The sequence below is a fragment of the Cydia strobilella genome, chromosome 9 (assembly GCF_947568885.1).
Source record: "Cydia strobilella chromosome 9, ilCydStro3.1, whole genome shotgun sequence".
Lineage (NCBI taxonomy): Eukaryota > Metazoa > Arthropoda > Insecta > Lepidoptera > Tortricidae > Cydia > Cydia strobilella.
In genome coordinates, this window is record NC_086049.1 from 13,915,873 (window position 1) to 13,942,306 (window position 26,434).

Sequence of the window (26,434 nt, forward strand, 5' to 3'; positions counted from 1 at the left end):
GACCGAAAAGGAGATGGCGGGACGACTTCGACACATTCTACTCCAAATGGTGGGAAAATGCCGATGACAGGATCAAGTGGAAAAAACGAGGGGAGGCCTTTGCTCAGCAGTGGGACACCAAAGCAGACTCATAAAAATAAAATATTTTTAAGTTTACATAACGAAGCAAAAATTCGGTTTTCAATAAAAACAGTAGGTACCAAGAAATACACTTCAAAGAATTAAATTGAATAACAAATTTTTCAAAAGTTTCTGTTGTAAACAAACGCTTCGTAGCAAACATTCAATTACTAGAAGCTATCTTAAGCTTAATAAGGAGCACTTAATATAAGAACCCTATTTTAGGGCGTTCGCACACTCATCAAGCGTTAACGTGGTGTAAGGAAACGTATAATTTTCTCGACATAGGGTGAATTTAAATTGGGATTGCTCATTTCAGAGAGCATCGAAATATGAGAGGAGTCGCAACTACGTTTTGCTACAAAAAAACGAGCATTATTTTTATTAGAAATCGAGAACAGCTATCGATGCTATCTTGAGCCTGCAAAGATAATCCAGCTAGCCGTAATTATAATTTATTCTCGTGATTTCTGGCAGAAAACATGGGTTATTAATATTATACTCGAGTATTCGTTAAGCAAAACTTGTTTTCATTATTATGTGAAATACAATATTACAATATTTGTAACTTAATTTGTGCTCAGGAATGCACCCTTGAAATAAACGGACTTTAATAAAACACCGTGTATACAAATTTATAAAAACGACTCATATCAAAATATTTATCAGTACGGTTTTTACTCACTATTATTTTTAGTCGCTTTTGGCGACATGTTTCGGATTCTTTGGGAATCCATCCTCAGGCACGAGTGTCCGCGGCGGTTGTTCGTCGTGCACGTCGTGATGGATTCCCAAAGAATCCGAAACATGTCGCCAAAAGCGACTAAAAATAATAGTGAGTAAAAACCGTACTGATAAATATTTTGAAATATGTCTCACGATAGTTTAAGTGCGACTCATATCAACTTAACTTTCAGCTATCAATTTTTCTATAGTTATAATGTAACTGGTTGTTCTTCACATTTTAGCCTCCTTTGTCAAAGTCTTCAAGGAAATCTAAGCTTGTTTGTAAAAGAAAGATGTCCTATAATGAAAAGTAATACAGCTATATCGAAAGAAGTATCTGACGTTTCTCCAGTTTCTGTGCTCCTGAGCCTCCTGACATTATCTCGATTGTCCCAAATTTTCCATTATGATATCATTAAGGACCAAACATTTTGCACTGATGGAATTTGATAATGTCATTAGAATTGGAGATAGGTACATTGGAGTGTTTCATAATTACACAAACTTTTTATAGATGTGATAATGACTACGTGACATACATATATTTATGAAACGAATACCTAGGTGTTTTCAGTATATTAATATGAGCTATTATTACAATCGAAATAAAATTTACGGTAAAATCTGTTAATTTTTATATTTTGAAACGGACGGCAGAAAGTCTTACAAACTAACCTAACCTTTTTCGTTAGCTGGCGTTAGCTGACTGAATCTACGTTAGATTGTAAACTAACGGACTATTACTTATTCTGTGCTAACGGGTGCACAACCTTACGATGTCATATATAAATATATTCAAGATTATTACGTTTCTAGTTAAATACTTCGTCGTTATTAACCTTAAATACAGACCAATTACTTTTTATAATCCTTAAGTATATTATGAAAATGTTATATTCCACTAAGCACAAATACAGCGCCGTAAATACACTTCTGTATTGCTTGGAATTTAAGCTTTATTTACTTGTATTAAGGTTGTGTTTGATACCTACTGGTCCGTTGAATGTGAAGTGAGCTTTCGTAAGTAATGTGATCTTGCAGAAATAACCCTGAACTGGCGCCGAGCGAGCGTGGGTGCGATCGATCGCGCAACAAGTAGCTTGCAGCCCGGCCGCAGCTCGGCGAGGCTCGTGTTTGTACAATGACACAAATGTACACGGTTTTCAACCTTATTTCAATGTAACAAGGTGAACATTTGTACATGTATTTGTAGCGGTGTGTACTGTACAGTCAAAATGGTATACTGGAACATGTCACTTTTAACCGATACCCTCGTTAGTACAAAGGTAGATATTTTGCCTAGTGGGAAATAGGTTCGCTTTATAATTGGGTCAATTTGTGCGATGAACTGATCGTACTTTCACTTACAGAATACTTAAATATTTTGTACTATGTATTGTTTCGCTATGCGCTATAAATAGCAGTGCTTAAGTCATAAAACCTAGCCGGCGGCAAATAAACGAATTAACGCTCACGTTTTAAAACGAGCAAAGAAAACACATACCAGACATAGATATGTATACTTAAGTCACTTGAATTTCCATGTCAAGTTTCATGTTATTTCAGCATATCGTTTTAACACATTAACTACCAGCGACCCGCTAGGCGGGTTTTCTGTTCGTAGGTGCTTTTCGCTACATGCGGTTTTCCATGTCATCGGCTACGCTCCGTAGCGCGTAGCTCACGCTGGCACTGAATGTGTTAAAATGAGAGCGTAACATTTATGGGAGTGGATTTTGGTGTAACATTCATAATCCTTCAAGTGGCATGAACCAACTCCCGGACAATTTACGTCATTTAAATTTGAAAGATTAATTAGACTAAAATCAAAATTACAACTCAAAGATCACGTATGCCACTTTAAAAGATAAGGAAATAGGTATACCAACATTAAAAAGACAAATATTATAGGTACTAATAACCAAACACCGGATTGATGGGGGCAAATCTGAACTGACGTTTAATAGTGCGAGGACAAATAAAATTAATTTTATTACTTGATATCGATAAAAATGACGTACAACCATTGTGTAATTTTAAGAATGTGAAATAATGGTATATTGCAAGCTAAAAGACATTTTAGCAAGTCCAGGTTAAATACGTTATGGTTTTTAGCGACGCTGTTATGCCTTTTGCTTCTTATATATTTATACCTTTGTACGAAAAACTTTTTTCGTGACATATGAATTTTACATTTTTTGCAAAAGTAACTCGTACCTGTATCTTCTATAAATATCTGAATGGTCAGTTTTCCATGAAATCTTCGATCTTTTTTCTTGCGAGGCATTTTCAACCGACTTAAAAGACAAAAAGGTAGGCGTAATTAATCGGAATGCTAAATAATATTGTTGTACTGAATTAATTATTTAATGTAATTTCAATACTTGTCACAAGTGACTCGACACCGTCAATGTCAGATATCAGTTGTTTATACTTGTGATAAGTATAAATGAAAGAGGTTTGCACACAATTAAATGTATTCAAACTTAGCCATGTTAGCCATTTTGATAATGATGGATAAAATTGTTTTTTACGATGTCGATAAATTTAGTCGATTTTTAATTAATCACTATCACTGGCACTTTTGCCCCCGTCAATCCGGTGTTTGCTAATAACACTGTTAAAGTTAAATAATTTTACGGTTTAGACTCGCTTATTTTAGTCACTCGCGAGACATGTTTCGGAGAGCCTAGGTCTCCTTTCTCAAGCACTAACAGTGCGAGCAGCGTTCATGACGGCCGTGTATCGCTTACCGCACACCGTGTATCGCGTATTCGCGTGTAAACCGTAAAATTATTTAATGTTAGTATGTCTCACAACACTTTAAAATCGACTATGTTAAAACTTAGGATGGATTAGACTTGCAAGAGATAGGGAGAAATGGCAATCTTTATAGGAGGCCTTTGTCGAAAGACAAGCTGTTGTTACAAAACCCAGTCGTCGGAAAAGTAATACCTAATAATATATTGTTATCAATGTAGAGCAGCAATAAAGGCTTATTTTATTTTATTTATTTATTTACGTTAAAACTTAAAAGTAATCTTATATCCTGTAACATTTCCGACATTACACCTAATAAGTTCTGAAATCAATATTTGTCTAAGCTTGCCGTTCAGGAGCCATGCTGAATAAGGAATGAATTACAACACAAATATTCCACTTACACGAGTGAGTATCGATCGAGCAACAAGTAGGCTGCGCCAGCAAACACCTTATAGCTAATAGAGACGGAGTGTTTGCAGTGTAAGAGAGCTCCAAAGTATTGAGTCGGGAGAGTTATTGCGTGGTAAAATATAGCTGAGATTCATTCAAGCAGGTAATTAGCATACATCGGGGTTTTCGGTGTGGGAATATACATTAGCCAAAGAGTAGGTATTGACTTACAAAACATATTGTATATACTCTAGCAGGTGTCTACCTAATAAATAATTAATTAAGCACGTTTTTTTTTTTTTCATTTAAACAAACTTTGCTACCAAATGAAATACAATTTTTTTCATGACAACAACGCTAGGAAAATACTATTTTTTCAAATCAAATCCAAATTATCGCTATTTATTATCTATTACTGAAATTCATCATTTTAAAGTCAATTCAACTCGCCGACATTAGAAATGAACTCAAAATTTGATTCAAATTACTTAATTCTACACTCTTGTGGATAAAATGCAACTTTCTCTACCGTTTTTGAAAGATAAAGAGGGTCTTTACGAGTTTGTGTGGTGATAATAAAATTGTATCATAGTGTGTATAAAATTCACAGAAGTCGTTATTCATTAGGCATAATATAATGTTTTCTCAGACTAACCTATCTGTTTATCTCTGCTCTTACTCAAGTCATTCCCGCACCAAAAGCCCAGAATGTATAATAATTAGGTACCTTAAAATGGTATTATTTTGCTATAGTATTTGTTCCAAATTAAGGAAATTATGAATGCTGTTTACCTACTTTTACTTAGGGGTTACATAAAACATACAAACATAACATTTGCATATTTTAAGCAAATGTTAAATCATTTTACAATCAATAAAGGATACACGGGTCAGAGTTTTGAATGATTCACGGTTAGTTTCACTAGACTTATATTGACCGGGATATATACCACGGGGGGGAATGAGGGTAGACAGAGCGCTGTCTACACAACTTTGACACCCACCCGCTATCTTCAGTCACCCGTGAACATGATGCATGTAACTGCGTCGAAATATCGGGAGCTCACAAATAATACAAAAGGTAATCACAGTCTATATCCCGGTCAATATAAGTCTACACGGGTCAGTTTGTGCCATTAATAAAATAAATAATACTTGATAACGCAAAGGCCTCTATGGCCGCTACGTCGTAAAAAGAAATCGATTAGACAATTTCACACGAGTAAAACATAAATTGGTACTTGGTACTAATGACTGGTGTGGATACCACGGCGCGAAAACATTAAAACATCGTTTTGAGCTTTTTTGAATAATTTAGTGAGCACAATAATTATGAAGTGACGCCGTAAATAGCCTCTCGGGCCAATTCGAACAATGATCTAGATATCAACTAGACATCCACTAGATATGAAACAGAAACGATAACGAGATAATTAAGAAAGTCATGTCAAATTTGACATTTCAGCTATTCCGAATGTCCTCTTGAACGATCTCTTAAAGATTTGCTTAAGATATTGCTTAGATATCCAATGGATATCTAATGGATATCCCAAAACGTCACAATAATTAAATTGTATTGTATGTAATTGTAAGCGTGAAATGACAATTGGTTTCTCGAATCGAACTGCAAAAGATAACTAACGTATCTATTAGATCTCGTATTGTTCTTGTATTTACTAATTATCACGTTGTTCGAATTGACCGGTTTGTGCTGCTAATTGCTTTGGAAGTGCCGATGTCCCAATAAACTTTAAGAATTACGTACCAAATATTATTTGGCCTTTCAAAATATTGCTACTTGATTTAATTTAATATTTGTGGGTTTCTCCTAGCAGTCCTTTTGTTTCCTCATTTGATACATCAGGGTTTTCGGTGCGGGAATGATTTGAGTAAGAATAGAGATAAACAGATAGGTTAGTCTGAGAAAACATCATATTATGCCTAATGAATAACGACCTCTGTGAAATTTTAATACTATGATACAATGGTATTGTCACCACACAAGCTCGTAAAGGCCCTCTTTATCTTTCAAAAAAAGAAGAAAAAGTTGCATTTAATCCACATGAGTGGCGATTTTGATGCAAATTTTAAGTTGATTTCTGATGACGGCGAGTAGAATTGACTTTTTTTTAAGACAGATATTAAATAACGTTCATTTGGATTTGATTTGCAATGTTTTACAGTAAGTATTTTACTAGTGTTGGTGTGATGAATAAAAATGTGTTTCTACAAAGTGAAACAAAGTTTGTATATAATATAAAAAAAAAATTATTTTAATCTTTTCTTTAATTAATTATTTATTAGGTAGAAACCTCCTAAAGTACATTCTGTTTTTTAAGTCAATTCAATACCTACTCTTTGACTAATGTCAAACATTCCCGCACCGAAAACCCCGATCTATGCACATCATATTGTTGAAAAACAAAATTTTTCAAAACAGGCAACAATATTTATTACAACTCAATTTGTGCTTGCATTTAGTACATAGGTACCTATTGTACCCATACCTACACCTGAACCTTGTTATTTAACCTATTGTTTTAGTTCTGAATGGATTAAAAATATACTATTTGAATCTACTTAAAAGCTCTCTGAATTTGTAAAGATGACTGAATAATACTACACTACAATAAAAGCATAAGTAGAAGCCAAGTGTAGTTTTACCCGTCAGAAAGAACGAAAAATCACTAAATACATAGTATAAAACAAAGTCGCTTCCTGTTGTCTGGATGGATGTCGGTCCCTATGTATGCTTAGATCTTTAAAACTGCTAAACTGATTTTGATGCGGTTTTTTTTAATAGAGTGGTAAGGTTTATATGTATAATACATTAGCATTGCACCCGTGCGAAGCTGGGGCGGGTCGCTAGTAGGAAATAAAACTAAGTAAAAACCGTTGAAACGCTGAGTTTCCTTATTTATAGCTGAGTAACGGTTTCGCGCGACCGACTCAATTAATCGCACTGCGGTGTAATGGACGCCAACTAGTCGTTATCGTGTTTTGTACCAGCATTTATTGTACAACTTTATTCTAGTGGTTGAAACTTTCATTAAAATGTTGGTATGCCTTTGGATAAATCGCCTGAGGTAAGTAATTAATTTATACTCAAGCTGTTTTGCCTCCTCCAATGCTGGGCACGACATTTAGAGGAGGAAGGGATGTAAAGTTCAATTCATGGGTAGTTTCTCCTAACAACCGGTTTTTCTCTAGATTTTTGATTTGAGTTTAAAGTATTTTCATATACAGATATATTAAAGTTAATTTACACGATTTTATATGGTTTCATTATTACTTAGCCTGAGGCAGACTTATACAACCGACGCATTTTACTTTGCCCAAATTATAAGTATAGCTATTCACTACAAACCCTGGTCAAAGCACCTTTCGTCACGCTCAAGCTTTCAGTTTAAAAAATAATAATCTTTCCTAATTTACACATTGTAGTAGGATCCAGCTAACTCATACAATTACAAAGTGTGTCAGTGTAGGTGTAGTCAAATTTATACGGAAATAAGACGATTACAGTTCAACACTTTGTTCTGTCATATTCCGTGCAGAGTAAGCTAAGATGGATTTTACCCCTACTAAGCCAAGAGAGCCTATACCTAATATTCCAACAGGGAAATTTGTAAATATCAAGCTTACCTCGTCGCCTAGCACAGTTTTCTCAGCGCAGGCATTGCTTAACTGATACTAATAATTTTAATTGCAACGAGAACTGAACTGTAAAGTGGTAAAGTAAATCTCCCGTCATCTCCGTGGTGCGCCTACACTCGGCGCTCATCGATTACCGGTGGATTAAACTTACGCGAAACTGTTGCTCACGGGTAAATATGTTCAGCGATCAGTATTACACAGGATTTTTTCGTTTATACGTAGTTAAGCTGAACAATTTTATAAAGCCTAAAGTTACAGTTTTTAAAGTTTACGGACGTAGTGAAAAAGGCCTTTTCTTAAAGTATAGCTAATAGCTGGGTTTGATTTTTTTAACAATGAATTATCAGGTAAACCTAGTAAGTGGAAAAATTACCTAATATTTTTAAACCTATAGGCAACTTTTGTAAATATCAAGCATAACCTAATTCTAAATAAAGTTTTTGCGACCCAGATATTGCTTAACTGAGACTAATTTTAATTTTAATTGCAACCATAACTAAACTGTAAAAGGAGGAGGGAGTAGGATTTTTACGTTTACAGTCAAACTGGGCGACATTTATAAATTTATAATTATAAGTTACAATTTTTATAATTTAAAATGTAAATACTGATCAGCAAAGGTGTCTCGTTGCTGTTTAGATTCAATTCGTAGAAAAGTGAGCTTAGTTTTAATACAGCTACTTTAAACTTGCAAGTCGGATTCCATTTTATAAAGCCATAAGTAACCGATCGTATCGCATTGCTTTTATTATTCAATTAGAAGCTGTCAGTTAGTGAGCTAGAAAGAAAAAAATTGACTCGGCGAATCGTTTTCCGCCTTTCCGTAACATTTATAGGAATCTAGCTACAAATCAAAAAAGATGATATTATGTTCATCTTTGACTCAATTTTAATTTGTTAAATTGAGTTTCTAATCTATACGCTGACTTATTACTAGAGTATATGTGACGTTTTCAACCAAAAGGTACCACATTGTCGCTTGTTGATAAGGTTGATTTCTAATTGAAGCTATATGGAAATAGCGCCTTACTGACAAGCGACAATAAGTACCCTTTGGTTGAAAATGGCACATATTATGTAGGTATACCTATGTAGTTCACTTGGACCGAGCATTATATCATTTGAACGTCTACTTCACTAAGTGCAGACAACGAGCGGTGGATCCTAAATAAATAGCAAGCGATGTTTGAACCATTAGTCATTACATTAACTTGAACTCCGACGCTTACGGAACTAGAACGCAAGTTACGGAGTTTGTGTACCTACTCGTGTCGGGGCGTGATTAAAGAACTTGTTGAAACTTATGAAATAAAACTATGAAAACGGATTATATCGCGTATATTGAATTTATAATACATCCCGACGTTTCGAACCCTTTACAGCGTTCGTGGTCAACGGGTGACTGAGGAAAAATTACAAAGTGCAAAAATACACACTAAAATAATGAACAATCATAGACTATAAACTTTAAGGCTGGTTGTACATGCAAAATCGGTTCATAAGGCTAGTTATACACTACAATTATTTTTAAGTAAAGATATATATGTATACGCGATAAAAAACTACGCCGGCTCCAACCCTACACCACAGACCCGAGAAGATTTAATTCCCTCCTAAATTGTAGGAGGGTATCCCAATATGGGACCGGCAACAAACTCGGCGGGACACATCTTTTCAAAACATATTATACTCAGGATGTCCAACATCATCCAACACTAAGGTCTCACAGTCTATGTCTCGCTTGCTCCTTTATCAGATGGACTACAGGATCCCAAGCTGGTGGTAGAGAAAAGCCATCTTCCCTATTAAAGTTTGGATATTTCTTAATCTCAATGGTCCGTTTTCATAGTTTTATTTCATGAGTAACTATCGCGGTAACCGAAGACAATATTTTGTTGAAACTTAATTGACAGCTTTAACCCGTAGAGTTATCATAGTATGGAACTCCTATACTAACTGGTATAACACGTGTGATACTAGGGCGCTCCATGGGTTAAAACAAACTACACTCATCATTCCTAACAATGTAGGTACTTACTTATAGTTTGCAATGCCACTCTTATCCGTGTTGTGTAAATATATTTCTCAAACGTTTAATATAGGTATATAGTTTGTCAAAGGACTGTCTTATTTCAAACATAGACAGAGAGAATCATACTATCTTTGTCTTACACTAGTACTAACACCCAAAAGAAAAGGATGAGTATAGTTTTTTTTGTTCTTATTTACTTACAAGATTTGCTTGACCAACTATATACATATATCAATCAAATATCGTTTTTTTTTTTTAAACGGAGTATTTCAGCTTCCAGCGTAGCAAAACCGTCTCGTGTGATGCGGAAGGGTCCTGGATTTTCCCCAGGCTACCATCCCCCACACAGTCCTACCGCTCGAATGGCCATAGTGCCATAGAGCCCGTCAGGTTCAAAAAAAAATGGCTGAATGCCATGATGCTGTGCCACAATTATATGTGAAATAGAAATTTAAAAAAAGCCACTTCCCGGCCTAGGCCTGCAACTTTGTATGAAATTTCATTACAGACCTCTCGTCTAGCCGCGCCTGAAACGTGATACTTCCCAGCCTAATATAAAGAACGTAATATCAATATTACATAGCATGTTTGAGAAAATATATATAATGTACTAGGTAAATTCCAAAGGTAGTCCAAAGTCACACGTCCCGTCTCTCGTCATAGCTTCCAGAGTAATAAGCTAATGGTCAAACTACAAAATGATTCTTACCTACTAGTTAAAGTGTAAATAAATTTAAATAACTAAGGGTCTGTTTCACAATGTCCAAGTAAAGTATTGGATAGCTAATTAACAAATAAATTAACTACCAGATAAAATTTCCTACAAAAAAGCACTTTATCCAGCAGATAAAGCTTATTTGGAGATTGTGAAACGCCAACGATGACTTTATTCGTCAGATAAGTGGCAAGTAGCTTATTCAGGACTTTACTTGGACATTGTGAAACAGACCCTTAAGTAACTATTTATTTATAGCAATTAGTTTAATGTTTTACCATCTTACTGCTGTACACGACCTTCATTTTTCGACATCGAATTAAGACGAACTTTAGCCCCTAAGGCACAGGTGCTTACCTAGTTTAGGGGTCGAAAGTCTGACCTCTCCACACTGTCATGTTTGTACAAACCCTTGTGTACTTGTTTATTATGTAACTATGAAGCAAGTTATTTTAAGAAAGACACTACGAAACCACTGAATTCACTCAATTGTGTCAATATATTTTTTTCCATTTGTATATAATTTTCTTACTGTGTGTCTGTGTGTTTTTAACAGTTTAATACTGTATTAAATATTGAGATAAAATCTGACTAGCGCATAATAAAATTTGCAACATAAAAAAACTCGTCCTTTTTTTGGTTTCGTAAAATAATATGAGATAGACTAGTTATTACCGAAATGATCAACCCACGCTGTGCCAACTCAAAACAATAAGATCTGGTCAACATAATGATGATGAGATACGCACATGATACGCACCATCTTGCTATATAAATTGACTATCATGAAAGTTTGACATTGTTTACAAACCGGTCCAATTTAGCACAAAATTGATGTTTATACCTTTGTGTTTACAAAATAAATTTACAATTTGAGTAGAAGGAAGTTTACCATCCAGTCATATTATTCAAATGAGCGTCATTTACATTATTCCATGGCAATTCCAGCCATGAGTCATTAACATTTAAACAAGTCTCGCTAAGTCGGACTCAGGCTTCTAATACTCAAAAAACCTGCAAATAAATTGGAACGATGCAACATACACATGACAGTTACACACAAATCCTGTCAAGCAAAGTTGTAAGGCATTGAAAATTATACATATATATGACCTTGCTCTCCTAAGTGAAAATCCAGCGCGCGGTTACACATACATCGGCACTAATTTGCTTCCCACAATTTATTGCCCTCACGCGAACCAATTTTTCCCCAGTCAAATGAGAAATTTGATTTATATGACCACTGATTGCAATGTGTAAGCTGCAGTCACATTTTCGTGGCATCCGAAACGCGTATATTAGTAAACATATACATCTGACATATTTATCACACGTAAGTGCGCAGTGGAATTTACTCTCGGAATTTGCGTATTTACATTGATGCTAGTTGGATTTCTATGAATCAGACGCAATATGATTATTTTTTTATACCTAATATTAGTTCTATTTTACAACAAATTCCTTTAATTCCCAAGAAAAAATAGAAAGTAATACTATTTATGTAACTCACGTATTTTGCCTTTTCGTCGTATAGTTTGTAACTAGAATCAGATCACATTCATTCTCATTTATATTGAGATCGTTGTTTTTATAAATTTTGTGGAAAACTGCTTAAAAAGCCTTATTCAACGTTCATTCAAATTCATTTATTGCACGAAAAATTTATTTTCGTGCAATAAATGTATACTGGTGTTGTAAAGCCCCTTATTATCCTTATTCTTCCCACTAAACCGTAATTAATCTGATTTCTTAAGTACAATTTATTTCGTGTCAGTAGCGGTAGAAATATCCTTAGCTGTGGACGGAACGGGGCTTTGAAGAGGCTAATCTTGATTAAGAGTGACTAACTTATCAAACGAACTTTGCAGACCCGAGATTCACTTAAGACTTTAAAAACACTTCCTTGCCTACTTTAAAGGGATCTTAACCCGCTTTTAGCCTGTCTTTATATTGTAAAGAAAGTCGTAGTTTTTTGTGAAGAATGATTTTTTGTAAAAGGGGAGAATAACTTATTATGTACAGAAAGTAGTTCAGTTTGCAAATGGGTACAATAAATATGTTAGGTATAATTTGTATGTTTTAGGGTTCCGTACCCAAAGGGTAAAAACGAGACCCTATTACTAAGACGTCGCTGTTCGTACGTCCGCCTGTCTGTCCGTCTGTCACCAGGCTGTATCTCATGAACCGTTATAGCTAGACAATTGAAATTTTCACAGATGATGTATTTCTGTTGCCGCTATAGCAACAAATACTAAAAACAGAATAAAATAATATGTAAGTGGGGCTCCCATACAACAAACGTGATTTGAAACGGAACCCTTCGTGCGCGAGTCCGACTCGCACTTGGCCGGTTTTGTTTATTGTTTAAGTTACGTCCCACATTGGAACCAAACGTACCTATGCATTGACGATTGATCGTCAGTTTTGTATAAGTAAGTTTTAAGAACGATGATAGTAAAAAAAAACTGTTGTTTCTTTTCATAGCGAATACCAATAACAAAGCGAGATAATTTTTTAGGAGTTCCGATTTTTAATTAAAATTGGTTTTACACATTTTTATTATTTCGATAACCCATTTAATTTTATGTTTGTTTCACAGGTATGCGAATCCTAGTGATGTTATTGCTGGACACGCTGCCTATGCTCGGCAACGTCCTACTGCTATGCTTCTTCGTCTTCTTCATATTTGGCATAGTGGGGGTCCAGCTGTGGGAGGGGATCCTCAGGCAGCGATGCGAGATGGTGCTACCACCGGGCACTTTGCGACCCAAGTATGTCCAGCTACCATTCATTTCAGTAGGGTGTCGAATAGATACTTTTGAATTTCGTATTCGAATTATTAATATGCAAATACATGCAAATTATGTGTGTAATAATCAATTAATTAATGATAATTAACAATTAAACTTAGCTGTGCGCTTAATTTAATTACAGTATAATTATCTCCTATTTAATATATTATCTTCCATTACTAATATTCAAAAGTATCTAGACCAATTCCGAAACCAAACAGGAGACTTTATTTTATCGTGTTGTCCTCTTTTTCATAAGCTCATATCATGGCGTTTATTTGCTGGAACAAGCCAACGCTGTCTACAAAGTTGGTTAGAACATTGTGGATGAAAAGTCAATTGAAATGTTTGCGTTATGTTACAATTTGGTCTCTAGGCTCGTAGCGGCACGTCCCATGCTAGCGTTGACAGCATGCAATATTTAACGCTTCACTCGCGGGCACCCCATGGCTGCTCATAATCATTTGGCATTATATTTTATCATTGCATACTTTAGCCAATGCAATGTCATCGGTACATCTGTATTCACTGTTTACCAACGCGCATGTTTAATTTACAGAATGGTTTTCTTAACAAGCTAACTACACACTTAAATATTGCATTCCGTCAAGTCACATACTTAACAAACATATTTTTGACTGACAATACACGCATGACGAATCATTCAAGAATGTAGCAATGGATATACTACAGACATTAGTAAACGTAGCATACATTACATACCTACCCAGTTGTAAGTAGTAGTTTCGACTCGCAGAATTTGCTACATTGTAACATTTGTAACCGATTATAATCATAGCGACAAAAATGTAACCAGTAGGATTTATAGACACTAACCAACCCTAACATTACATCGTTTCTGAAAGCCAATAGTTCTACATTATTAACTATCAATCAACTTTTAAAATGTGAATGTCTGTTAGAAACTTGTGACAAATAACTCATTATTAAGTCATGTCATGTCATGCCATTTAATATGCCTTAAATAGCACTGCTTATATTATATAACACGCCACAATTTCAAGAAGACATTCGCATTTTAGACATCCAACTGTTGCAAGTAAGGTCTATAGGTACATGACACACGTCACTGCTACCTCAAATTTATGTTCCAGAGACCTGTCCGAATGGTACAGAGTGCGCGTCAGAGTCAACTCGTAAGAATTAGCGATCAAAATTAATGTGTTTCTATTAAGACAATGAAATCTGTTGTTTCGTGTATCTTCCCACATCTGCCGTCCAGATGTGGTATTGTTAAATTGCTTCCCTTTCCCAAATTGGCATTTCTACGGTAACCTCCTAGAACAAATTAACGTCAACTAACATTTCAAATTAATCTTCCACTAATTATTCTTGGTCTTTAGAAATGCCAGTTTGCCCCTGAACAAGCAATATGCTATCTCTGTTAACTGTACCTTTCAGATTATATTGGAAAAATCCACATACTTCTACGAGTATTTCAAACACTCAAACACACTTTTGATAGGAGTCCTTTATAGGTATCACTATAATTACATCTCTTTCAGTAACACACACATAAACCTTATCAATCTAATCAATAACCTAACATTACTTTACACAATATCGCTTCAAATTACTCGCCTTTCACTTTAAAGTCTGTCCAGTTGCTATAAGACGAGTATATAACGCTCCAGTTTAAAGAGTTTTGTAAAATTCTTACGGCGATGATCGAGGGAGAAGGCAGGGGCTTAACGACGGTCCGTCGAATGATGTGGGTTACGACTTACGGCTACGTAACGTGTTCCGGCGGGTAACGACGCCCGTTAAACGGTAACGAGTCAGCCACTGCCGTTTATCCCGACGATTCACTAATACTGATACTTTATGCTGCTAAGACTTTTCCTGAGCTTACTTTTAATGTTTTAACGTTTGTTTTGATCAATATTTCATTGGTGGGTGTGTATAAACTTACACTATTCTAAATTTCAAATATTTATTATTTAAAAATTAAGGTGAACACTAACTTCTTTGGTCTCTTCTTAGAATCTGTTTTCAATACACCGCTTAATTATAAATAATCAACTTCTCAAGTAGGATCATATTAATCACGTATTTATGAGACAAGTTTTTTTTTTAACTTACCACAACTTTCGTCATGTATAATATCGTATTGTAGAGAACCTTCGTTATACTTCTATGTATAGTGAACACAGCATGCACTTTGCATGATTGTCTCCATCGTTAAAGCCAATGAATGTATTTGTTGCATGTCCTGTTAACAATAAGTATCGCTTAATTTGCTATTATCATAACGCTACCCATGTATTAAAACTACCATGGTCATTAAGCTTACCGTCATTAACATTTCATATATCCATATTGATATTAATGTCAATAACAAAATTCATGGTAAATATAACGAATCAAAAGTTAACGATTGCTTAACTTCAGTTTCAAACATCTTTCTCTTACGCAGCATATCGTTTTACTACGAATTTTCAAAAGAGTTGGACTACATATGCACGACGCCAGAAGACAATGGTATGCACCTGTGTGGGGACTTTCCGCCCTACCGTTACGGCCCGCTCGTCTGCAACGAGACCGCCAAACCGTACCCGTCCCGCAATGACCCGACAAATGTGTCTTGTGTAAATTGGAACCAGTATTACACTAACTGCACTCAAAGGGGATCCAACCCGTTCCAAGGCACGATCTCCTTTGACAACATCGGTCTCGCTTGGGTTGCTATATTTTTGGTAAGTTCTAGAATGTTTTACAAAATATTTTTAAATTTTCTACACGTTACTCATAAACATTTCCATTTTTAGGTTATATCCCTGGAAGGCTGGACGGATATAATGTATTACGTGCAAGATGCTCACAGTTTTTGGGACTGGATCTATTTTGTTCTTTTGATTGTGGTAAGTATCCAAATCTGATATTACGGACTTAGGCCAAGATGGAATCGTAACTTTAATACAGCAGATAGGTAATCACTATTCAAAAATGTATATTTAAACTGTCAGAAATATTTCTAGATCGGATCATTCTTCATGATCAACCTCTGCCTCGTCGTCATCGCGACCCAGTTCAGCGAGACCAAGAAACGTGAGATGGAGCGCATGCGCGCTGAACGCGCTCGGTTCACGTCCTCCTCGACTCTGGCGTCGTCGACCAACAATAGCGAACCGGCCACGTGCTATGCCGAGATTGTCAAGTATGTGGCGCATCTGTGGAGAAGGTTTAAACGGAGGATGGCCAAGAAAATTAGGTGAGATTTACAGCTTTAACTGGAAATTGGTACGGAAAGATATGGTTTATGGCTTTGGACATATATCAGTCACGAAGTTTTCTAAATAAGACAATTCATATGCCTGAATAGTATGTACATATTACAAGGTAACTGACATTTCGTCTACTCTTGATATTTGTTTTCATTATGTTGTATTTATTACACAACAACAGTACATAAAATTTTATTTTTTAGGCTATACCGATATCAGCGAGCTCAAGTACAATGGCGCACAAGCAGAGAAACACTTCAACTGCCGTCAAACAAGCCCAAGCAACACCATCCTTGCTGCCCGCGGGTACATCCTCAGGTACACACATATTACTTGCAATAAGACCTTCTTGTATCTCTTACAGTATTAGACCTGTACTTACTAGTAATAAATGGAAATTTTGGACTGTCATGTCATGTACTACTTACTATAATATGATACGAAGTCCTGAATTATATCGTCGTGTCACGTAATTATACTACTCGTATATCCTCTTAACATTTTTATCAGGTGTCCTGCACATTTTAGCCTCCTAAATGTTTAGCTTGTTTTGCCGAGACACTACCTGGAAAAATTCACAAAAAAAAGATATTCATCCATTAAAATTTATGGTATAAGCATGTTATTCAACTTCAACAAAAACAAGAATTAAGTAAGCTCTAAATTTTTGGTCATAAAGTATCCAAGTTCTCGACCATTATAAAATCTAATTCACTCATCAGTAAAATACTTTCCCCGAAACAATTACACTAGTGGCTCTGTGAGCTGTAGACCTAGCGCGAGCATAGCTTAAAGCTGACTAAATGTATGGCTCTACCGTTTAGAATAGTTCAGAAAATTAAAATTACGAAAAACATATTTTATAGGGCTAGTTAAATAAAAGATTGTAAAATTGAAACGAATACGCTTAGCACGCGCTTAATCAAACAACAATACGAAAATTTTTTTTTTTTTTTTTTTCAAAATATAAAAAAAATACGAAATTTGTGTAAAAAAAAAACAAAAAGTAATTAGGACATTACTTTAATAACATACAAATACTGAAGATCGGACCAGGGACCTCCGTACTTCAAAGCGTATGTTTGCAAACTGCGCCATGATAGCTCTTAGCGAAGCTGACGAAATTTGGCTACTTACTCTTGAGTAAAAACTAAGTATCTAAATACCGCCTAAACCAGCGATACAATTTTTCTGCATTTTTTGCTATTTACTCTGTAAACATGTTAAAAAACAAAAAAAAACTTAAGATATCGACAGGACTATTTGTTTAGGCGCGAGCTATCACGACTCCGCCATTAAAAAAAAAAACAAAAACCGGATCGACAAATTTTTTTTATTTAATCATAGAATCTGGTCACAAAATTTCACGAGAATCGGTTAAGAATTGCGACCTGTAGAGGAGAACATCCAGACATACGAAAGCAAAATGCCCGGGTCAAAACGTAGACCTTCGCTACGCTTCAGTCAAGTAGGAATTAGGATCAACATAATTTTTTCACAAGCCATTACTAATTTCAACATTAGGCTTACTTTAAGACGACATCCTACTTTGTACCCCCACGACGTTTCTTGAGACCGATTTAGATTGATCCAGTTACTAACGCCAGTGCCAGTAGCTAGGACTAATGCCAGGCCTTTGCATTGGATCTTAGTTCGCATTACTCTTTTGCAATTAGGCCCTAAGAGCACTTTTATAAGTAGTGCCTATTATGTATACTACTTTTTGTGTCTTTAGTCATAAGTATGTTATATGTATATACCTACACCTAACTGTAAAAAAGAAAATTCTGTTTTTTTTTACAATATATGTATATTTAAGGCAATTAATATTTTAACTGCATTACACTGCTGTCTTCAAGTAATATTTTTTCGTGGACTATATTTGTCGCCAATCAAATCTTCAATCATTCAATCAAGTCTTCACTACACCTTATATAAAAAAAAAATCTCCAGCCACGTCTGTCTGTTTGTGTGTATGTATGTTCGCGATAAAGTCAAAAACTACTGAACAGATTTTCACGCGGTTTTCACCTATCAATAGAGTGATTTTTGAGAAAGGTTTAGGTGTATAATTTGTTACGATTTTATGTAACCCGTGCGAAGCCGGGCGGGTCGCTAGTTTATTATATATTTATTAACCATCTCAAAAGATTTTTTATTTATTATAACTCGTACTTGTTTTTTTGTACTTTATAGTGTCCTTAGATCTATTATAGTCAATGAACGAGACATATATTTAGGTCATCCATAATAAGCCACTCTGCCGGTATTCTCATTTAGCTACTTGTACAAGTACTTATGTCAAACTGAACCATCTCCAATATAATTATCAGAACGGGAAAGAGGAGGGTGAGGAGCCGTTGGGGCGGCCGAGCCTGTTGCGCGTGCCGTCACTCTCCGCCGCCGACCTGGAGGTAACGTGATAATGCTTCAGATAATTATTCTACTCACCTTTAGCCTCAGTTTATTGGGCTAAAGGGATAGGTACACTGACATTCTTTAACCAGAAACGTCACTTTTGACACTGACAGATCATATCCCAAATCCAGGGGCCCTATTCGAGATGCACAACTGTCAGTTTCGGCTTCAACATCAGTTCAACAGTGGAATGAATCATTTGTTCATCAACTGTGGAAAGTATCATTTGGTTGTACACCAAAACTCATTCATTGAAAAAATTATGCAACAAAAATCAACTTTGTTTTCTTACTACTATACGGTTTAAAATGGCTCTGAACTCTGCGTGGTTCGGTTTGGTTTCGTTGTCACCTAACTGTGGATTGCTAATGTCAAATTTACCTATTTGACAACACACGATTTCTTCCATTCAACTGAAGTTCAACACGAAACGTCACTTAACGCATGTCGAATACCGCTCCAGATCAAATTCATAACCATCAGAATAACTAGAATAAGACTAAAGTTTTAGCCACATTTTATTCGGAGAGGGCGGAGGGGTAAACTGTGAATCCTAAAATCGACTATTTTAATTTTTATTATATACCTAAATCGAATGTTCGTATACTTAGTCAAAATATAACAAGGCCCGAAGTTACGTGAAAATGCTTCAGATAATTATTTTACGCATCTTAAATTGGCTCATGTAGAGTCTACCCAATACGAGTGCAAGTTAAAGCTATGAGTCAAAGAAAAAAAAACAATTTCGTGTGTAGCGAGGCACATAGATTACGGAGTCTACTCACGTTACACTCGATACACGGTGCACTCAATTTTTCAAAGCGCTCCTCTCTACAGCATAGTTAAGACAGTGCACCTGATGTCGTAATCTAGGTTAGATCAATCTAGATTACGACAAGAAGTCTATGCTAGAAATTTACATATAGGTACAGTCGCCATCAGATATATCGGAGCGGCCAAGGTGCTCACAAATATCTGAACACGCCTCTATTGTTAAGGCGCTAGGTGCGTGTTTAGATATTTGTGAGCACCTCGGGCGCTCCGATATATCTGATGGCGACTGTACAGTAGGCACTCGGTAATCCGGCACGTGAAATTTTTCGAGATTCGGGAGATATACAATGGAATTTACTTAGAGTTATTATACCTAGCCGTTAGAAGGATAGATTGCAAAAAAATAGTACAGTGAGCTGCAATTTATTCATAAAATGGCCATGCAATTTGACGGCTAGGTTTATAGACTTTTTAAATCGTCTACATTTTAATTAATAAATTTAAAAGTGGAAAAAAAAATTACTGCCTTGGGTGAGACTTGTACTCACGGCCTCTGGATCGATACTCCAGCGCTCTGCCAACTGAGCCACCAAGACCTCATCAATAGTCAGCAAATCTTCCCACTATATGGATCTAGGGGACCCTAGCGACATCTACCGTAAGAGTGTTACACTTCTTAAACGGCCACCGACGACCGACCGACGGCGGCCGTGAGTTCAAGTCTCACCCAAGGCAGTAATTTTTTCCACTTTTAAATTTATTCTAAGCTTAATAGCATCGATCGCAGACGTTTCTGCTTGTTAAAAATTAATATAGAATGGGTAGCACATCGTAACTGGTGAATTTCCAATATGACTTGGAACTCCGGTGGCCGTTTAAGAAGTGTAACACTCTTACGGTAGATGTCGCTAGGGTCCCCTAGACCCATATAGTGGGAAGATTTGCTGGCTATAGATGAGGTCTTGGTGGCTCAGTTGGCAGAGCGCTGGAGTATCGATCCAGAGGCCGTGAGTTCAAGTCTCACCCAAGGTAGTAATTTTTTTCCACTTTTAAATTTATTCTAAGCTTAATACCATCGATCGCAGACGTTTCTGCTTGTTAAAAATTAATATTTTAATTAATGTTGATTATATTGCTGTAAAGATATTTGTAACAGAAGCATTTTTTTGTACCAGCGATCATAATAATATAATATTTGTTCACTTACTACTAGGTTTTATTGATCCTGATAAAAATTCATGGTACCTGTTGCTTTTATTTATACGAGTCATGGATGTACGAATCGAACAGATAATGTTAGGGGTGATCGTTTAGGCGTACGTGAGGGGTCGGGTGATGCGACGGGGACGTGTGTGTTTACAATTATGGCTCTTTTATTGGGGTTCCGAAGGCTTCTAGGCTCCATGTAAATAATTAAGGCACCGTAAAGACAGAATTACAGCTTCGGTGAAATAAAAATGTGGCTCATCTGACATGTTTTAGCTGTGAAGCTTTACGGTCACATCAAAAAGCTATCTTGTTTACGTCTACGAAATTAAGTAGTTGAACGACATGTTGAGAACATTTTAAACTGCTTGAGTTTATAATTTAGTCACGTGAAAAAATTCTAAGTGCTTATGGGGATGCGAATAAATCAGGTGTAAAGTCAGCAATTTAATACTTTAGAACGCGTCAAACCTCTCGCTCCTGTCACCGCCATCACTGGCTCGAAGACGCTCATCAGTGATGTTCAGCGATACAGTTCTGCTACACACGCCTAATTCACCCCACGGCGGGCATCCTCACAACGTCTGCTCTTCGGAGAAAATGACTCAAACAGGTGATGTACCTAATTAATTTAAATAACTGTATACCTCGTAACTTTGCAAACTTAAAACTTCGCTGAATTTTCTCTTGGCAATCGATCCATTTTACGAAATTTTCCAAATTTTATAACATTGTCAATATTTATAGATTCATTGTGTCAACGTGACTGGCTTAAGAGCCACAGCGGTGAGTCTAGAGGCGGTAGATCTAGACGATCTATTAGACGGGCATGAACTATCTGGTCTATACTATACTTACTTCTTTTACTCTTCATAGAGATCGATAGGACGGTTTAGGTGCTCTTTGCGTTAGGAACAAACTATAATCTGCTTCTCTGTTCTTAACATAATTGTATTAAAGTTCCTTCTTTAAGTACCTGCCTACTATTTGTCTACTTATATATGAATGTATAGATATATACTTAAATCAGTTGTTTTTTAATTTTTTCCTGTACAGTCTAAAGCATCGGTTATAAAAAAATCTATTCTTTTTTTTTAAAGAAAAATTTCAAAGGATACACAATTATTAAATCATCATTATTGCTAGAATCACTGATGTTTTTGATATATTAGAAAACATCTTAGTTACGAAACTTATGAACGCACTGTAGTGACATTAATTTGGGGGTGTAGAGTTCGACCTGCCGACAGGCGAAACTGCAGAGGAAAGAGCGGCAGCCGTTGGAACCATGTCCTGCCAGGAACTCCTGGCACTGTCCGGAGCCTTATCAGCAGCACTACCTTCCGGACAAGTTACCTTGGACTCCTTTTTTGAAGAATTAACTAAAGGCATTACCAAGAGGGCCAGTGAAGACAAAGACTGTAAGGTAAGGGGCAAATTTTGATAACTACCATGACAACCACCCAACTATCCTTAATGCCTTGTCTTACACGGCGTTGCAATAAAATTTACAAATCAACCTCAAACGTCTGCTTTGTCTCTTACAGGGTCATGAAATAGAAGACTATTCATGCTGTGCGGAGCTACTGGCAGCCGAGGCCGCCGCAAAAGAAGCGCGAAAGGGACGATTTGCTAGTGCTTGCTCGATATTTTGGCGAAGAATATCGAAGTTTTTTTCTTTTCTAAGAAAACATATAAAAGATGTAGTCAATCACAAATATTTTCAGCAAGGTAGATATATCACAAACTAGTTAAAAATATAGAATAAATATAGGTTGTTTACTGATTACATATTTATATTTCAGGTATACTATTAGCTATACTAATTAACACTTTATCGATGGGTATCGAGTACCATAACCAACCCGAGGAATTGACAGTAATAGTAGAAATCAGCAACGTCGTATTCTCTGCGATTTTCGCTGTTGAAATGGTTCTTAAAATCATATCAGAGGGTCCTTTCAAGTACATTGCCAATGGATTCAATGTTTTTGACGGAGTCATTGTAATCTTAAGGTAAGTTTTTTTTTAAATCTTATACCTTTAAACGAGCAATTCTTGAATATATCTATATGTATATATATATATATATATATATTGCGGGGATCTCGAAAACGGCTCTAACGATTTCGATGAAATTTGCTATATGGTTTTCTTAGCTTATATATAGTTTTCGGGGGCGAATAATCGATCTAGCTAGGTTTTATCTCTGGGAAAACGCGCATTTTTGAGTTTTTATATGTTTTCCGAGCAAAGCTCGGTCTCCCAGATATTCGTTTATAGTACAGGGTTTCGTTGGTCCAACTTTACAGAAGGGTTTAACTTAAAGCTTTTTTATTTGTTTACTGTCATTTTCAAAAATAATAATTATTATAAATTTGTTAAACAGTGGATTTGAATTAGCGCAAAGCTACGGCAACGAAAAGGAACTGGCTGGCAACTCCGGACTCTCCGTGTTGCGCACATTCAGGCTCCTGCGCATCCTAAAGTTGGTCCGCTTTATGCCCAACCTGCGCAGACAGTTGTTCGTCATGCTCCGTACCATGGACAATGTCGCCGTGTTCTTCTCACTTCTAGTTCTATTCATTTTTATATTCAGGTAAATAATTAATAAATTTACTATTATCATAAGGTAATTTAGTGATATAGGACTTATAAACGTTGTTGGGGTATATTAAAATAAAATGAAAATTAAACACTTAAATAATTTGATACTAAATTGCATGTTTTAAATAAAGTTCAAACCAGAATTGACCAACTTTTAATTTTACATGAAGGATAAAACAATAATGCCGGAACTGCTAGAAATTTTGTAGATTTCTTACAATTCTCTTCAACTTTGTGTTCATTTCAAATCTCTTCTTTGTCTACCAATAACTTAATTAAATGATTTTGTTGCGTTCTATAAACTGACGCAAAATTTTATTACAGTAAAAAGAGAGAGATATACGTAGGGAAATTTTAAATTGGTACCTAACATTGGTAAACTTATGAACCCTACCTTCCTTTTCTGTTTCTTCTTTAACCTTCCCATTTATCACGTAGGTACCTAACTACGTAGTTTATTATCACAACCCCCACAAGCTCTGATTGACTGCTCAATCAGTTGTTAATTTTTCCGTAGCCTACGGTGGATAAAGCTGACTCTCAGTTATAAATACGAAATTCTGAATGTTTCTAAACTGTCACATCCGCATCCCTTCCCCTGTGCACTGCCTAACTGTGAGTGATTTATCCTATTCTTTCAATCTTATCCTATAAATGTGTCATTTATGTCTGTGACATTCTACCCACTACACACTACCACTGTCCACACTCTTAACATCTTTATCTCTTCTATTATTATAAAATTCATCGATCATAGTATGTGTCTATCACGCTTTTGTGCTTTGCGTCCATTTCAGTTTTTAACACCTGCACATCATAATTTATAATTTTAGACCATCTTATTTTCTTAATAATTATTTCATCTCAATTTCTCTCCTCCTTATATTTGAAAGGCCTTAAGTAATCGTGTTATCTAATTGATATTGCGTGGTAACGTCCAGCATCCTCGGTATGAACCTCTTCGGGTGCAAATTCTGCGAGAAAGACAATGAGGGCGATGAGGAGTGCGACAGAAAAAACTTTGATACGCTCTTGTGGGCCTTTGTCACAGTGTTTCAGGTATTCAATATTTTCAATTAAAGTCCTAACAGATAACCCAGAAACAGACTGAACATTACTAAACGCTTTTACGGGTCCGTCAGCAGTCAGCACTCACGACAGTATGACAGCACTAATAACAACATTTTTGGTGACCGCTATAACTAACCACGCGAGTACACAAGCGACTGTTCACTCTGCTGCAAGACACTTAAAATTTACTGCATAACAAAATAAAACTCAATTGAAACGACGGCTTGCAGCACTGTGCTTGTCAACAGACGTTCAATCGCGTATGCTACCCTAGAACCCGCGTAGTGACAACTCTAGAACCATCCGTATCCGATTGATCCAATCATTAGTCGATCACCACGTTGTGTCGTTCAGTACTCCCATCAGACGCCGTCTGGAGCACATACGTTAGTCAGTGGCTTGGTTAAATTTAATGTAGGTTAGCTTGAGGTGTATCGGAGCCGAGTCGCGGGTTACCCTGTTCGTCAGATTCTCTACTCCCACTACCACAGCTGCACTCAGTTTATACAGTATATCTCACTTTGCATGCTGCTTCTAATATACTATCTTGTGCATTATTTTTTCAAAATTTGTGGGAAATTTTGGTCAAATACTCTCCAGCAGCAACTTTATTAGAAATGACCAAAAATTTCCACTGATTTTGCCCTCAGATTGGCGTCTTTATTTTCTTCAGTAACATAATCTAATTACTCTGACCCTTTTCTTCAACATTTTAACTTTCAACTTATAAACGCTTAAAAGTTTGGCCCACTCACTTTATTTTCCTATTATTTTTTCCTTTTGCATAACTGAAAAAAAAACTTGATTTTTTTACTGCATTAAACATGAATGATATTTAATTGAGTAGGTATATAAATAAGAATTACGAATGGTTATAAATCTTTATGCACTATTTACTTCGCCTTTTTCTATCTATTCATTATTCTATATATTGCATTTGTTTATTTTTTTATCATAAGGACATGAGGCAGTTTATTGTAAAAAAGGAATGATAAACTAAGATTAGTCATGATTTTATGGAAATTGGGATCTTAATGCACTTTATAACAAAATTTAATAAATACTATAACTTTAAGATTTATCTAACACGTCCGCTGGTGTGACGTTCCAACGGCGATAACACTGCTTTGCATCGTACTTAGGGTCGGTTGCACCAAACTGTTTGTCATCGTTAAAGAGTTCGCAAAATTTTATTGTATGGAAAGTTTCATAGTAAACCGCCGCGGCGCGCCGGGTGACGTTGATCAGTCTGTCAAGTGCGAATGGTGCAACTGGCACTTAGTTTTAAACTTTAGCTTACTATACCTGAAGCGTAATGTCTGGTGTTTGTCTGGTTAACTTAAGAGCTATTCCCAGACTAAGGCCAGAATGCCTACAAAGTAACATTCGTGCCTTAGTTCACATTTATTTAACACTAGTATAGCAGTGTTACCGTCGCACTGCACAGAATGTCGTCTGGATGGTTCGGTCGCGGCGATGCGCATAGCATTTTGTTTTTCTTTCATTTTTTCATCCGCTCCGCGACGCAGTATTCTGGGCATGTATCTATTCGGTGGTAAGTTTTGCAAGTTCGTCGAAGACAACGGCTCCGAGCGCGACTGCACTTGCCCCGAGATCATCTCGCACCACCCCAAGTGTGAGTGCGACAGAAAGCACTTTAATAATATCCTGTGGGCAACCGTCACCGTCTTCCAGGTAAGCCTCGTGAGACTGATGTGCACAAGGTAATTTTAGTCGATTTATTTGCGATCCCAAACGAGGTTTTAATAGAGGGTATATAGACTCCGCGATTTTCTCGTAATAATCGTTAACAATAAAAGTATCGGCAAGAAACTAATTCATCTTATTTGACAGCTTTAGCAATGTTGTGAAAAAGATGAACGATGATTATCCCTGTCTGGTTTCTTATGTCCATAAT

At 36.1% G+C, this 26,434-nt stretch overlaps 2 protein-coding genes across 4 annotated transcripts in view; one reads left to right on the top strand and one right to left on the bottom strand.

The window, feature by feature from the left end:
* Positions 1–26,434, bottom strand: part of LOC134744406 (mitochondrial glycine transporter B-like) — a 373,541-nt gene that overhangs the window by 295,718 nt on the left and 51,389 nt on the right. The gene's annotated exons all lie outside the window — the stretch shown is intronic.
* The window catches only part of LOC134744379 (voltage-dependent T-type calcium channel subunit alpha-1G), a 55,446-nt gene that overhangs the window by 2,195 nt on the left and 26,817 nt on the right, over positions 1–26,434 (top strand). For 2 of the 3 annotated variants that reach the window (XM_063678160.1, XM_063678163.1), the window contains exons 4-16: positions 13,003–13,174; positions 15,633–15,912; positions 15,985–16,077; positions 16,195–16,427; positions 16,644–16,758; positions 18,774–18,854; positions 21,298–21,451; positions 21,586–21,624; positions 22,071–22,264; positions 22,386–22,569; positions 22,644–22,854; positions 23,228–23,437; positions 24,387–24,504. In XM_063678160.1, the coding sequence (XP_063534230.1) occupies positions 13,003–13,174; positions 15,633–15,912; positions 15,985–16,077; positions 16,195–16,427; positions 16,644–16,758; positions 18,774–18,854; positions 21,298–21,451; positions 21,586–21,624; positions 22,071–22,264; positions 22,386–22,569; positions 22,644–22,854; positions 23,228–23,437; positions 24,387–24,504 (2,084 nt within the window). The remainder of the gene's footprint in view (positions 1–13,002; positions 13,175–15,632; positions 15,913–15,984; positions 16,078–16,194; positions 16,428–16,643; positions 16,759–18,773; positions 18,855–21,297; positions 21,452–21,585; positions 21,625–22,070; positions 22,265–22,385; positions 22,570–22,643; positions 22,855–23,227; positions 23,438–24,386; positions 24,505–26,434) is intronic. The other variant, XM_063678162.1, reaches the window with a different exon arrangement.